Source organism: Phyllopteryx taeniolatus, unplaced genomic scaffold (genome assembly GCF_024500385.1).
Source record: "Phyllopteryx taeniolatus isolate TA_2022b unplaced genomic scaffold, UOR_Ptae_1.2 contig_24, whole genome shotgun sequence".
Taxonomy (NCBI): Eukaryota; Metazoa; Chordata; class Actinopteri; order Syngnathiformes; family Syngnathidae; genus Phyllopteryx; species Phyllopteryx taeniolatus.
This window is the reverse complement of record NW_026903162.1, coordinates 2680471-2697157: the sequence shown is the minus strand read 5'-3', so window position 1 is coordinate 2697157 and position 16687 is coordinate 2680471. Positions and strand designations below refer to the sequence as shown.

General features: G+C 45.5%; 1 protein-coding gene across 5 annotated transcripts in view; it reads right to left on the bottom strand.

Annotated features, from left to right (window-relative positions):
- The window catches only part of mtss1lb (MTSS I-BAR domain containing 2b), a 37411-nt gene that overhangs the window by 15085 nt on the left and 5639 nt on the right, over window positions 1-16687 (bottom strand). For all 5 annotated transcript variants that reach the window (XM_061764874.1, XM_061764870.1, XM_061764872.1 and 2 more), the window contains exons 2-6: window positions 12258-12319; window positions 11257-11330; window positions 1212-1296; window positions 579-670; window positions 289-363 (exon numbers count right to left, since the gene is read on the bottom strand). In XM_061764874.1, coding sequence (XP_061620858.1) covers window positions 289-363; window positions 579-670; window positions 1212-1296; window positions 11257-11330; window positions 12258-12319 — 388 coding nt within the window. The remainder of the gene's footprint in view (window positions 1-288; window positions 364-578; window positions 671-1211; window positions 1297-11256; window positions 11331-12257; window positions 12320-16687) is intronic.

Here is a 16687-nt window from a genome sequence, read left to right as displayed (position 1 = left end):
ATTTTCAAACGTATTATTATTTTTACATTTCATAATTACTAAATATACAGTACTAATACTTCTCTTAATAATAATAATAATAATAATAATATTAATGCATGTTTATAATAGATCAATTAATAAATGGTATAAATATTTATGAAGAATGATAATAAAAATATATATATATTGTGTTCAGAAAATCACTATGCACACTTCTCATTGTATTTATTCTGTTTTGTATTGACATAATCTTTCCGACATCGTGCGATTAGTAATGTCTGATCCGCTCGCACGGCACAATCTCACCTTTGCGAGCTTTCTTCTGGAGCTTCATGGTGTCCGACGACTTCTTCTTGATCTCGTGTCGCGACCGCTTGTACTCTAACGAAGACATCCATTACGTTAATTGCAAAACAGGAGTTCGCAACATTCAGGGATCCTCCCGTGACAATAAATGCAACCATTCGCTGATGGGCAAATGTCCCCATAGTCACTCATAGGAATCCATTCCCTACTATGCGAGTTTATGGCGTTCTTCCAGTCGTTGCGCTTTCTCATATTCAGATAAAGGTGCACCGTGACTTGCGTGCGGGTACCTTTGGCGTGGTCCTTGTCCAGCTGGTTGGCCGTCTTCTTCCAGTCCTCGATCTTGTCCTGCAGAGGCGTGATCAGGCTCTCCATCAACGCGCTGCCAGGGAAACAAAAAACACGTCCGCTTTGGTTTGTAGTGGAAGGAGAAAACCTTGGTAGTAGTAGTGGAAGTAGCAAGTAGTAATCCATCCATCCATTTTCCGAGCCGCTTCTCCTCACTAGGGTCGCGTGCGTGCTGGAGCCTATCCCAGCTGTCATCGGGCAGGAGGCGGGGTACACCCTGAACTGGTTGCCAGCCAATCGCAGGGCACATAGGAACAAACAACCATTCGCACTCACAGTCATGCCTACGGGCAATTTAGAGTCTCCAATTCATGCATGTTTTTGGGATGTGGGAGGAAACCGGAGTGCCCGGAGAAAACCCACGCAGGCACGGGGAGAACATGCAAACTCCACACAGGCGGGGCCAGGGATTGAACCCGGGTCCTCAGAACTGTGAGGCTGACGCTCTAACCAGTCGTCCACCGTGCCGCGCAAGTAGTAATATTCAGCAATATTCAGTCATTGTTGTCATTGTAATAAGTAATAGTAGTTAGCGAGTTAGCGAGCTAACCAGCCAGGCTGTGGGCGGGGCTTACTTGGTGAACTGTCGGAGTTTGGCCTCGATGCTGCGATGCCTCATGCACATCCTGGTCAGTGCCGAGCCAATGTCTCTGGTCGCCCCTGGAGACGGGAAGACCATCACTCACAGGTAGTAGTAGTAGTAGTAGTAGTAGTAGTCGTCGTACAGAACACAAGGACACACTAATACCCAATGCTACACTCAAGCTTCATCTCGATGGTAACGAAAAGCTTGCTCTGCATTTGCAAGACACAAGTGGATGTCAAGTGTCCTGGAATTCTTTGTGTATATTATCTGTGTATGCCACAAATTTCCCAGATTGGGAGTGCCTGTGTGTGTGTGTATGTGTATGCTAGCGGCTAACCTGCTAACGTAAACACAAGAGTTCTATTTCTGGAGGCGGCATGGAAAAAGTCGCCTGGTCGGCTTTGAGTGATAGCCGGCGTGTGTTTCCCAAACAAGGTGCTGCGAGTCCAGCAAAAGGCCCAAACGGACCAGAGTAATCGCTAATGCTGCTGCTAATGTACACAGTGGGGAAAAAGTTGGGATTCGAGTGGGATTCCCTCATCGGGGGGGGCGCAAGTTACGGCTGAGGCTTCGGAGAGTTTAAACAGTCCCAACACGGGGAGTGAGCGAGGGAGGTTTAGGGTCACCGAGTTCTACTTGCCAAGCTAACTGATGCTAACCACAATGGCAGCAACTAAATTTGAGATCAGCCCTTTAGCATGTTTTGAATAAATATGTTTTCCGTGTATTATAGCAGTTCTCAAATGTTGTACGTCAAGTGAAAAAAATACTTAGTTCTCTGTGTGTCACCATAATGGCCAGTTTTGAAATTATAGTAGCGTGGTAGGCACGTATTCATCAAAAACGGGGAGGTTTTATTCCTAAAAAGTATATTTCATAGTATTGTAAGCGAGTAACATTATGACAAATTCTTAAAGATTAAATGCTAATGTGTTGTACTTAAAAGTACAATTCAACTGAAAAAAAAACACACCTTTGTTTCGTCATACAAGTGAAAAGACCCTCTGACAGCTACTTCTGTTTGACCCAGTTTTGTATCCCTTTTCTTTCTATTGGTGGCCTCCGTGTAGAAGACCCACTTGTGTTTATTATGTTGATAGCGCTGGTTCGGAGCAGAGAGGTAGGCGGAGATGTCCGCTAGTTACATAAATAAGCTCGAGAAATTCAATTGATCTGATTTCAGGCTTCTCGGAGGGGGGAAAAACGTCTGGAACTCAGGAAAGCGTAGACGATTTTAAAGGCTTTCCACAAGGTTTAGGAGTGTGTTTACAGGAATTTATGACTAAATAAAAACTTAAATCGAAACTAAATATATGAGTAATGGCCTGTCGAAAAGTGAGTATTTCATTTTTTGGGGCGCACCCTGTGTAAGGGCATGTGCACTTTTGAAATGTCAGTTTTGTCAAAAGTGTCAATAAACACGATCCTTAATTAAATAATGTTTAAAACATTGAACAATTTATAAACCTCATGACATGAGCCGCCATACTGCATGGATGGAAGCGTTTATAACGTATAAGTACCGCGTGTTTGGCAATGTTCAGCATGATTGTCCATTTCTTAGCAGCAATTAAAGTTATTTGGTTTTTGGTTTTTAAAGTCGCTTGTCAGTTGCCCCTCCTTGAGCTGTCACCTTATCGTGGTGGAGAGGTTTGTGTGTCCCAATGATCCTAGGAGCTAAGTTGTCTGGGGCTTTATGCCCCTGGCAGAGTCACCCATGGCAAACAGGTCCTAGGTGAGGGACCAGACAAAGCACGGCTCCAAAAACCCCTATGACGAATGCAATTAATGGATTCGGGTTTCCCTTGCCCGGACGCGGGTCACCGGGGCCCCCCTCTGGAGCCAGGCCTGGAGGTGGGGCTCGAAGCCAAGCACCTGGTGGCCGGGCCTGCACCCATGGGGCCCGGCCAGCCACAGCCCGAAAGGGTAACGTGGGTTTCCCCTTCCCATGGGCTCACCACCTGTGGGAGGGGCCATAGGGGTCGGGTGCAGTGCGAGCTGGGCGGTGGCCAAAGGCGGGGACCTTGCGATCCCCAGCTACAGAAGCTGGCTCTAGGGACATGGAATGTCACCTCTCTGGCAGGGAAGGAGCCCGAGCTGGTGTGTGAGGTCGAGAAGTTCCGACTAGATATTGTCGGACTCGCCTCCACGCACAGCTTGGGCTCTTGTACCAGTCCTCTCGAGAGGGGTTGGACACTCTTCCACTCTGGAGTTGCCCATGGTGAGAGGCGCCGAGCAGTTGTGGGTATACTTATTGCTCCCCGGCTCGGCGCCTGTACGTTGGGGTTCACCCCGGTGGACGAGAGGGTAGCCTCCCTCCACCTTCGGGTGGGGGGACGGGTACTGACTGTTGTTTGTGCCGATGCATGAAACAGCAGTTCAGAGTACCCACCCTTTTTGGAGTCCTTGGAGGGGGTGCTGCAGAGCGCTCCCGCTGGGGACTCCATCGTTCTGCTGGGGGACCCCCGATCAGAACCCGAGCGGTGTTCTGCTATTGGACTTCTGTGCTCATCACGGATTGTCCATAACGAACACCATGTTCAAGCATAAGGGTGTCCACAGATGCACTTGGCACCAGGACACCCTAGGTCGCAGTTCGATGATCGACTTTGTGGTCGTGTCATCGGACTTGCGGCCGCATGTCTTGGACACTCGGGTAAAGAGAGGGGTGGAATTGTCAACTGATGGTGAGTTGGCTCCGATGGTGGTGGAAGATGCCGGTCCGACGTGGCAGGCCCAAACGTATTGTGAGGTTCTGCTGGGAACGTCTGGCGGAATCCACTGTCAGAAGGAGTTTCAACTCCCATCTCCGACAGAACTTTGCTCATGTTCCGGGGGAGGTGGGGGACATCGAGTCCGAGTTGACCATGTTCCGCGCCTCCATTGCTGAGGCGGCCGACCGGAGCTGTGGCCCTAAGGTGGTTGGTGCCTGTCGTGGGGACAATCCCCGAACCCGTTGGTGGACACCAACGGTGAGGGATGCCGTCAAGCTGAAGAAGGAGTCCTATCGGGCCTTTTTGGCCTGTAGGACTCCTGAGGCAGCTGATGAGTACCGGCTGGCCAAGCGGAATGCAGCTTTGGTGGTCGCTGAAGCAAAAACTCGGGCATGGGAGGAGTTCGGTGAGGCCATGGAGAAAGACTTCCGGACGGCTTCGAGGAAATTCTCGTCCACCATCCGGCATCTCAGGAGGGGGAAGCAGTGCACCATCAACACTGTGTATAGTGGGGATGGGGCGCTGCTGACCTCGACTCAGGACTTGTGAGCCGGTGGAGAGAATACTTCAAAGACCTCCACAATTCCACTGACACGCTTTCCCATGAGGGAGAGACTCTGCTCCCTGAGTTCTCTGAGGCGGGCTCTCCTATCTCTGGGGCTGAGGTCACCGAAGTGGTTAAAAAGCTCCTCTGTGGCAAGGCCCCAGGGGTGGATGAGATTCCCCCGGAGTTCCTCAAGGCTCTGGATGTTGTGGGGCTGTCCTGGTTGACACGCCTCTGCAACATCGCGTGGACATCGGGGATAGTGCCTCTGGATTGGCAGACTGGGGTGGTGGTCCCCTTTTTAAGAAGGGTGTGTTCCAACTACAGGGTGATCACACTCCTCAGCCTCCCTGGTAAGGTCTATTCAGGGGTGCTGGAGAGGAGGGTCCGTCGGGAAGTTGAATCTCAGATACAGGAGGAGCAGCGTGGTTTTCGTCCTGGCCGTGGAACAGTGGACCAGCTCTACACCCTTGGCAGGGTCCTCGAGGGTGCATGGGAGTTCGCCCAACCAGTCTACATGTGTTTTGTGGACTTGGAGAAGGCGTTCGACCGTGTCCCTCGGGGGGTCCTGTGGGGGATGCTTCGGGAGTATGGGGTACCGAACCCCCTGATACAGGCTGTTCAGCCCCTGTACGACCGGAGTCAGAGTTTGGTCCGCTTATCCGGCAGTAAGTCGGACTTGTTTCCGGTGAGGGTTGGACTCCACCAAGGCTGCCCTTTGTCGCCGAGTCTGTTCATAACTTTTATGGACAGAATTTCTAGGGGCAGCCGAGGCATAGAGGGAGCCCGGTTAGGTGACCTCAGTATTGCATCTCTGCTTTTTGCAGATGATGTGGTTCTGTTGGCTTCATCAAGCCGTGACCTCCAACTCTCACTGGAGCAGTTCGCAGCCGAGTGTGAAACGGCTGGGATGAGAATCAGCACCTCCAAATCTGAGACCATGGTCCTCAGTCGGAAAAGGGTGGCATGCCTTCTCCAGGTCGGGGATGAGATCCTGCCCCAAGTGGAGGAATTGAAGTATCTTGGGGTCTTGTTCACGAGTGAGGGAAGAATGGAACGGGAGATCGACAGGCAGATCGGTGCAGTGTCTGCAGTGATGCGGACTTGTGGTAAAGAAGGAGCTAAGCCGAAAGGCGAAACTCTTGATTTACCGTTCGATTTACGTTCCTACCCTCACCTATGGTCACGAGCTGTGGGTCGTGACCGAAAGAACAAGATCCCGGATACAAGCGGCCGAAATGAGTTTCCTCCGCAGGGTGTCGGGGTTTCCCCTTTGAGATAGGGTGAGAAGCTCAGCCTTCACATCGAGAGGAGCCAGATGAGGTGGCTGGGGCATCTGACTCGGATGCCTCCCGGACGCCTCCCCTGTGAGGCGTTCCAGGCACGTCCCACCGGGAGGAGACCCCGGGGACAACCCAGGACACGCAGGAGAGACTACGTCCTTCGGCTGGCCTGGGAACGCCTCGGGATCCCCCCCCGGAAGAGATGGATGAAGTTGCTGGGGAGAGGGAAGTCTGGGCGTCCCTGCTAAAGCTACTGCCCCCGCGACCCGACCTCTGATAAGCGGTAGAAAATGGATGTATGGAAGTTGCTTGTCACTATTTTGTTTTTTTTAAATAATTGCTTGAGGGGTCAGAGAAGTCCATAAATTGGCAGCACTGAGTGTTATTTTTTTTTGTAAACGTGCTCCTCTCTGTTCACGGCCATGTTGTTAGTGGAAGCAACGCACGTCAACGGACGCACTTTGAACTACTGATGCTGCAAAAAAAAAAAAAAACATTTTAAAAATCCATCCTGTCTCCTTCTCATACTGGATTCATAGTTACATGTTTTTTGGGGTTTTTTTTGCTCTTTGTTTTCCCCTGTAAGTTCTGCCGTGTTCCTGGTTCTCCTCCTTGCTCTCTCTCATTATTACACCTTTTTTTTTTACTGTACTTAAACTGTTCACAAATGACCTCGATTAATTGATGGTGTGTATCAGTATCACTTCATCATACACACACGCACACACACACACACACACACACACACACACACACTGCGTTGTTGTGATCCCCAGAAAAGTGCTCCATTCATAATTAACAAATTCCTCCCTTGCGCCTCCCGTTCTACCCGGCAACCATTCAATAAAGAAGAGCCACCAACACACACACAGACACACACATGCAAGCCAATCAGCCCTGTACAAGTATTCAGAATGGAAGTCAGCCCATAATGGCAATGACAGTTACTGTATGATGAAGTCAGCATAAATAAAAAAGGAGAAGAGGAAGGAAAGAAGAAAAACAACAAAAACAAGAAACACTAAAAAGGAAGATGAAGAAGAAGGAGGAGCGGAAACCAGAGAGGAGGAAACGAGAGGGCTTGTCTCACACATTTTAATGAGCTTGGAGAGAAAAAAAAAAAAAAAGCTAGGAAAAAAAAACAACCAACGGTACTGCAGCGACTGCCAAATGTGCGCGCGTGTGTTGATGTGTTGGTGCGTTTTTGTGTGTATGTACGTTTGATCTCGCTCTCGTTTATGATGGTCCTCTTCCTGTTTGGCTTCCATTAACATGCCTTTCAAAGTCAGCCGGAGATCAACAACAAGATGAGGAGACCCACACACACACACACACACACGCCTCACATCTGGAAATCCAGCACTGTGTGTGTGTGTGAGGTGGGGGGGTTACATTATCAAGTTCCAATCACCTTTGATGCAGAGAGTGCATGTCATTGAGTTGTAATGAAGATTCCGCAATGTGACTTCGCACAGAAGGAACATAATGAAGCAGGAGGTGTGTAGGGCTCTATACATACGCGCTATGGTTCTAATAACACAAATGCAGCGCTTGAAGGAGGACTCCGATCATTTTGTTTGGTTTTTACGTCATCACACAAGGGAATAGTGGCAACCTGGTGACTTGGATTTGGAAAGCCCTCGTCAGGACCTTTAATTTGAGGTGTGACTCGGTGGGGTTTGTTGCAAATGGATGGAACGGACAGAGCCCGGTCTACATCAAAGTGACCCACCAAGTCATGGGAAAAGCCTGTTTTCGTTTATTACGTCATCACATGATGACATATTTATGACATACTTGAAGATCTGAAAAGCCCTCATTGAGTCCGTTAATTCTAGGTGTGACTCCGCGTGGTTTGTAGCAAATTGATTTTTCACATTGTTACGGGGTAACTTGGACCCAATTGGATCGCATTAAAGTCCATCGCCCTCGAAAACCAAAACAGCCAATTGGTTCATGCTGTGTGTCTGTTAACTATACAGTGGATCAAATAAAATACAGGAAATTTTCAAATTTTTGTCAGTTTGACCTTGCTGTGACCTTGACTAGACCTGGAAAACACCTCAAAATGTTCTGATGATTGAATACATAATTTATTCTTTTTACCATTTCAGTCATGATGTCGTCTTCTTCTTTTCCTTTCGGCTTGATGTAAGAATGCAAAATGGTACAGTCCTGTCATGTTATGTTATCTTATTCTCTGTTAATAATGTAATAGTTTTACATAATAATAAAATAACATTTAATAACATCATAGTTCTAATGAACCATGTTGGCATAAAACTGCTGAGAATCATGCTGTGCTGTCTGGAGTCATCACACACACATACACACACATACACGCACGCACTCACACGCACACACACACACACACACACATACAAACACTGACTTCAGGCTGAGGGGTCGTGGCGCGGTCACTTCCTGTCACATCGCATCCCTCAGCCCAATCTGCTGTTGCCATGGCAACAAGAACAACCCCCCCCTGGCCCCCCCCCAAAATAATAATAATAACAACCAACCATTTCCTAGTGGGTGACAACATTACCTCCCAATGCTCTCAATAGCACAAAAAGGCCAACCAATCAAATTGTAATGATTGTACATTTGATTGTCAATTTAGCAGATCGGAAAAAAGCTGTGCAATATGTAAAAACAAAATCTGTGTTATGTGTATGAAGTGCTGCCTCCACAAGTGAAAAATATTGTATCGTCTTTACAGGTGTTTGCTTTTTTTTTTTTTTTTTTTTTTTTGCAGACTGGGCTCTGCTTCAGTAACGACCAAACGCTCGTCTCGTCGTGACGCCCTGGTTGCCATGGTAACTCACTATCGGCTGTTTTGGTGTTTTGACGAAGAGTCTGTGAGACGCGTTACTAAGATGCGTGGGAACTTCTTTAAACTGAGGCGGGGGGAAAATGTGTCCTTTACACACACGAACGTGCGCGCACAAACATCTCATGCAATCACGGAGGTCACACGGCAACACGCGAAATGCATCTGCACGGACGCGTCATATGTAGCAACACAAGCAATACATATGGCATACAAATACACGCAACCATGCACACACGCATAAACATACATAATCACACATACATACACAAACAGGATCACACACAATCACGCATGCACACACATACCTACACACGCACACACATACACATAATCATTATACACATTGACACACACACATACACGAGAATGATATCTGACATATTCATCATCAAGAATGATGCAGATGAATGTCTCCATGACAACAGCAACAATGATGTCATCATCATCATCATCATCATCATCATCATCACCATCATCCTCACCATCCAGCCAGGCAGCGCTGAGTCACACACTGCAGTGTTCTAAATTTAGCATTGTGGGTAACGTAGTCTGGGCCCAGGACGGCGTCGGCGCCTTTTTCACACGCTCTGCGTGACACACAAACGCATCGTTGGCCCTCTCGAATAGCCGATCGCTTCCGTGGAGACAAGCGCGCTTTTTGGTTTTGAAGCTCAAAACAAGAACACGATCGCTTTCGAAGGCGATCGGGATCAGTTGTTGAGCTCGAAGGTCAAATGTTCCGTCGATTGATTCCATTCTTCAACAGAACCCTATTGATTTTGAATGGGGTCCTTTTGACTCCTGTGCAAATGTCAAAAGGGCAAGAGCGTTGATTGGCACACGCGCAGCCCTTCGTCAGTCACGCAGCCTCTCGTCTCATTTAACACGACTCGGTGTTGGAGCAGAACAACTCGCCGGGCTTTCCGATTCCCATGCTCACTAAAGCCCCCCCCCCCCTCACTGTGTGTTCTCGTGTGTGCGCGTAACAGAGCGCGTCTTGTGCGGCTGACCCGCTGGACAATGCTGGATTGTGACATGAGGAAATGTCCTTCCGGATCTGCCAGCTACTCACTGACCGGACTCCCGTATTTGGGGAATTTTGAGGATCACAATATGAATAAATAAAAATATGACTACTTTACATCAAATAATTATTATTTGATAATAATATAAGAACATGAGAAAATTATGAATGTAGACAAATGATAAATGAAAATATATTTGAACTAATTAAAACAAAATAAATATCAATCAAAAATTACATTTTACTTTAATTAATCATGAATAATATAAGGATATGAGGGGGGATACAAATAAAAACAGAAAATTTGTGAAAATGTAGAATTATAGATTTTATGTAAAAATAGCGGCTCAGAAAATGGATGGATGGATGGAATATGTTAAAATATTAATTTTAGTCCACTCGAAAGACACCGTCGTTGACCCCGGTGGAGCTCCTGCTGCTGACCAAAACAGCAGCAACTGCAGAAGCACTGACTCTCAGATCAATTACTCAATCCAATAATTATTTAAAAAATCCAGAGAGTCTTCAATTATATTAAAATAATAGCCGTAATAAACATTAAAAAATAGGAAAAGAAATAGACATTTAAAGAATCCAAACTAATAAAAATATTAATAGATTTTTTTTTACAAATTCAAGAAAAATATGAATGAATGAAAAAAATATGGAAAATAATTAATAGGAAAATCATAATAAATAATAAATCTGCATTAATCTCAGTCCTCACGAAGACACCATCGCTGAGCCCTCTGCTTACCAAAACAGCAGCACCTACAGAAATAACCAGTCTCTCAGAGGAATTGCGGCATCGGACATGTTGTGTGTTTACACGCATGCGCCATCTGCGCCCGAACAGCTGACTCCAACAACGTAAGATCTCCCAAAAAAGTCTTTCCTGCTCTGCTCTCAGCAACAAGGCTATTTTTTTCCTCACTTCGCTTGTTGCCTGGCAACCGTACCGGCACACGTGACCCAGCCCGGATGCGATTGGACGAGGCCGCGATGTCGTGTCGGAGGCAGCGACACACACGCGCCGTGCATGTGTGTGCATATGTGTGTTCTTTTATATTATTCAGTTCAAACACCACCCATCATCGAGCATGACACTGTTTTTATTTTTGTGCTTGTTTTTTGCTCCAAATACTTACACGTAGTTACTTAACTGCAGATAGGGGAGGCCTCGATTTGCGATACTACGTAATAATCTGACAACTGTAGAAAATTAACCCAAAAGCAGCATTAAAGCCACACTACGCAACAATGCACAACAATGCTGTGCTTTTATAACCTAGCTTCTCTCTGTTAGCAGCCATGTTGTTTGTGTAAACAGACCACAACAGCAACGCTAATACCCCTTAGCCCTTCTATGGCGTTTCCCATTTCATGTTTGCGTTAAGCTAGGGAACAGCTTGACGCAAGATGACTTTGCCTCTCATTTTTGGGACCTGATAGTTATCAGCAAAATTCGACTGCACATTCAGGGAGTGCCGAATACTGTACACACAAAAAATTGCCAACATTGCTTTAAGAAATAAGTGTTAACAACACAAAGTAACACAGGAGCAAAAACACTGCTAGTGCCACAACAAAATATGCACAACAAAAATAATATGGCGCATTTCGGTGGTTCTACCTCTGGTGTTGGTCGCCATGTCCGCCACCTTCTGAAAAGCATCCAGGAAGGCCACCGCTGCCAAAACCGTCGTTCTACAAAGCCACAGACGCACATTTAATTCACAATAGTGCACATTTAATCATTGAATACACCTTTTTTTTTTTTAAATACAGCTCAGTGAACGGACAAGCAAGACAAAAAATGCGACCTCTGGTGTTCTTACTGGAAAACAAAATTTTGAGGCACTACATAGTACTACTGTACAGTCTGTTATTGAAACATAGACAACATGATGCAATTAACAAGGAAGAAGCAGATTTTGTCCTGCAGGCTCTTGGCAAAAAAACAAAAAAAACAAAAACAAAAACAAAAACAAAAAAAAAAAATATATATATATATATATATATATATATATATATATATATATATACTGTTTTGGAACAGACTATTTCTATTTATGTGATTTCTTATGGGACAATAGTAGTGCACATTTAATGCAAAATTTTATGTTTACATAAACAGTCGAGCATGGTGCAAACAAACAGATAATTGGGTCGATTTTGAGCCCGATTTCCCCTGTTGATGAAAGTCAGCAAAGGGATGATTATCAGATGATCCTGTGGTGTGGGGTGTGTGAAGAGTGATTTTTTTTTTTTCCTCAGCTTATCTGATTGGCAAACAGTCAGGTTGATGATCAGAAATGTTACCATGCTCAATAATTATGATCAAAGCAAATCCCGATGCGTGCGGGTGACTTGGAATTCGATTTGCCATAATGCAAATTAGATGGGGAAGAGTTTGCCACTGCAATGTAAATTACCAGATAAACTAACAGTTAACCTAGTAGCTGCTTCTATTTCTTCTTCTTTGTACTTTTTGTCAGTCTGGATGCCTTGTGGCACAATGCTGCCTCTCACTGGTCAGTATTGGTACTACCACAGACACACAGTATGTCTAGTGTGCTGTGTTCCAAATCTGAACCGGAACATTTTTCTGACTGACTCGATCGGTAAACTCACCTGAGCTGTGAATGGAGCTTTGTGGCCTTTGCGTTGAAGTCCTCCCACACGGGATATGAACACTGATAACACACACACGCGCACACACAGACACACACACACACAGTGACACGTTAAATAGTCTGCATGACGCAGTATGTAAAATTATATCATGTTAAAAATGTATTTCTTTTCCTGGTATTGTCTTCAGTGTCTTCAAAATGGCTTACACACATCACACACACACACACACACGCGGATGTAACACACAACCACGATCACACATATACTCAAAACACACACACAAGTGCTGTATATTTAAGACGCACACGTACATATACCATGATGCCCACAAATGTGCATATGACACACATAAACTTGTATATATAGCACACTCGCACATGCACACATGTACATATAATACACGCGAATGTACACAAAACACACACAAACCAGCATGAAAGCGTTGCTAATGAAATTCCGCCCCCCCCCCCCTCCCCAGCTGCATCCCAGATTACGTTACACTTGATCCATGCTGACCTCTGAACCCCCATAAAATGCCTGCAAATTGACTTTGTGTGCGTGTGTGTGTGTCTTTATCAGATGGTGTCATCAACCTGGCGAGACCCCCGCCCCCAAATAAGAGAAAATACAACGGGGAAACGTGACCAACGAAGGTGGAAGGGCTTTTGTACAGTATGCGCGTGCGTGTGCAAAAGCGTGGGGGCGGGGCTCTCCATGGTGACGTCGCAGAGAGATCAAACACTTTGATCTCGCCCGTTTCATGTGGCATCATTTGGGCTGGGATCCGAGTTCTCCCTTGGCACCAAAACACACGCACTGGCACACGCGCACAACGCTTCCTCCCCCCTTACGGTTGTTTGAAGTCCGCCGCAGAGATTTAGTGTGGACGAGAGATAACGCCGAGTGACGCCCTCGTCCTGGGACAAGCGCACGCACGCACACGCATGCCACCCTACACCCCGTTAGAATATTTAACAATACGATACAATAAAACTTTATTGTCACTGTCTTGAAAAACAATAACAAAAAGGCAGTTTTACCCTGGGGGGGGGGGGGGGGGGGGGGTTGTCGAAAGTGCACACAAAGAAGAACAGAAAAAGCCACAACATTTCGTAGGCATCCGGAATCATCTGGGGCAAGACGGTGTGGCGGTGGTTAGCGCATCTGCCTCACAGTCAAAAGGTTCTGGGTTTGAATCTCCTCATGCTTCCTCACACATTTGTGGGGGGGGGGAAATGCATATTAGCATCATTGAAGATGTTAAATTGCCCATAGGTGTGCTTTCATGAAGAAGCGCTTTCCCCAAAACAGTTTAACACCCACACTTTTCCCAAAGAAGGTTTTAAAAACCCACTCCTTCTCCAATGCAAGGTGTCAACATCCACTGTTTCTTCCATGAAAGGTTTCAACACCCACACTTTCCCTGTGGAAAGGTTTCAATACCCACACTTATCCAGATGAAAGTTTTCAACGCCATTTTCTTCCCCGCTGAAAGGTTCCAACACCCACTGTTTCCTCCAGGAAATGTTTCAACATCCACAGTTTTCCTGAGAAAAGGTTTCAACACCCACACTTTTCCCAACCACAGGATTTAACACCCACAATTTTTCCAATGAAGTGCTTTCAACACTCACGCTTTTTCCTGTTAAAAGGTTTCAACACTCACACTTTTCCTGAGGAAAGGTGTCAATACCTACACTTTTCCAGATGAAATTTTTCAACACCCACTCTTTCCCCGATGAAGGTTTTCAACACCCACTGTTTCCTCCATGAAAGGTATCAACACCCACACTTTTCCTGAGGAAATGTTTCAATACCCACACTTTTCCCGAAGACAGGTTTCAACACCCACAGTTTTCCCAATGAATGGCTTAAACACCCACACTTTCCTAGACGAAAGGTTTCAACACCCACTGTTTCCTCCATGAAAGGTATCAACACCCACACTTTTCCTGGGGAAATGTTTCAATACCCACACTTTTCCCGAAGACAGGTTTCAACACCCACCGTTTTTCCAATGAAGTGTTTCAACACCCACTCTTTTCCCAATGAATGGCTTAAACACCCACACTTTCCTAGACGAAAGGTTTCAACACCCACAGTTTCCTCCATGAAAGGTATCAACACCCACACTTTCCCTGAGGAAATGTTTCAATACCCACACTTTTCCCGAAGACAGGTTTCAACACCCAGAGTTTTTCCAATGAAGGGTTTCAACACCCACTCTTTTCCCAATGAATGGCTTAAACACCCACGCTTTTCGAGACGAAAGGTTTCAACACCTACTGTTTCCTCCATGAAAGGTATCAACACCCACACTTTCCCTGAGGAAATGTTTCAATACCCACACTTTTCCCGAAGACAGGTTTCAACACCCACAGTTTTTCCAATTAAGGGTTTCAACAGCCACTCTTTTCCCAACGAATGGCTTAAACACCCACACTTTTCGAGACGAAAGGTTTCAACATCCACTCTTTTCCCTGAAGAAAAGCTTCAAAACCCATCCTTTTCCCCTGTTGAAAGTTTCAGCACCCATACTTTTATCGAATGAAGGGTTTCAATACACTTTTCAATGCAACCCACTGCTTTTATCTTACAAGTACAAGCTGTATGTTTCTATACGTTCATATTTCTCCTTCCCTTCTTCCTCTACCTCCTCCCTTCCTGCCTTCCTCTCTCAAGGACACTTGTCTTGCTTCCTGTTTATCATTCTGCACCCTCCCTGAGCCTTACCCGACTTTTTCACTGCACCGTTTTGCGTCGAAAACAGATTGAAAAAAGGCAAACGCTCATTTGATGCACGAAATAATCCGATGGGACTATATTTTTGAGTTTATTTTGTATCACAGTACATTTGAAAAATTGAAGGACATCAATAATGATGACATTGTGGCATTAAATATATCATTTCAATATTGACAGGCATCTATCGAGCTTTGCCTGTGACTGCCGAAGCACCGACTAGAATTAGGGATCCACCAACTTGATACTTGAAGATGGGTATCTTCTCCACTTAGCTACTTTCTCCATCTTCCGTGACTGAAGGCCCGTATTCCTCAAAATGTGATTAAAACTCATGTCTGTTTTCAGAGGAGCATTTGTCTGAGAGAAGAGCAACTTTGAATGCTTTTTTCTTTGACTTGAAACACAAAAGCCCAGCGAGTGGAAATTCGAGGAGATCATCCTCATCATCATCCTCATCATCATCATCATCCGCTCGTTAAAATGTTTGGCTCGTTAAGGACAGAGGATGCTGGGAGCCAGCCAAGATGGCCTCTTCTTCTGCCCCCCTCGACTGCCTTTGTGAAGCCTGTCAAATCTTTTCTCGTCACACTCGGGCTCAATATTCCTCTTGTTCTCCACAAGCGAGGCATTTCTGGACCGACATCAATGTTCAGTGCTTTTTGCCTGTTAGCGTGATAGCATCAATTCAGGAGCATTTGCAAATTTTGCGGGAATATTTGTCCGATCGTGTTGGCAAAGTTTTAAAAACAGCTTTGAATGCTAATGCTAACACACAAGGGCGTCAAGGGCAACAGTGGGCGGAGCAGGGTGACAATGTGAAGAAGTCACATTAAGGCTAGATCACGACTGAGTGGCGCTTTAATTCTGATGTTAGGTTCGTATTTAAACTTGTGCTCAGATTAACATCGAAGTTTGCAATTTTAATGCTAACACCTAACGGGTAACGCCATAGACAAGCTAACAAATGGCATCAATGTCACGGTGGTGTATCCTTTCCTTTCAAAATTTTACATTTTGTTTGATTATGTCATTACTGTATTTCTTTTTTTTTTTAACGAATACCATGGAGTGCTATTTTTCTGATTACAAAACATATTTCAATAATGGCATTTCTATTAATTTCAACCGAGAAAGATGGTTTAAGATACAGGTGTTTTAATTTACGAGCGCGATCACACAACAAACTAAACTCGTATCTCAAGGGACCAATATAGTGGAGCTTTAATGCTGATGTTCATTTTACACTTGTGGTCAGATTACTTCGTCGTCATGAAGTCATTTGTTCATTTATGTGCAAATGAAAGAGAAGTGTCTCCTCCCCGACATATTTGATTTAAAAAAAAAACGATAGTCTATTTGATCAAAATTGAAGGTTGTGAAATTAGCTTCTTTGAAACGTGTGAATTGGCTCGATTAGACCACCAAAAAAAAAGGAAAAAGAAATCGGGGCTAATCCCTTCATTTCTCTCCATCGCTCTCTCTGTGGCTCTTTGCTGGATTTCCTCTGTTTTGCTTGGCGGCTGCGGGCCAAACAAAGGAAACAAAAGAGCAGAGCGAGGAGACGCTAAGCTCCTCATCCTCCACTCGCTGGTGGACAGCACTGAAACACTGGGAGCCCGAAAAGCGGGAACCGGGCCAGAGGACGAAGGAACGAGGATCGAGTGTAGGATAACTCTCGAGTT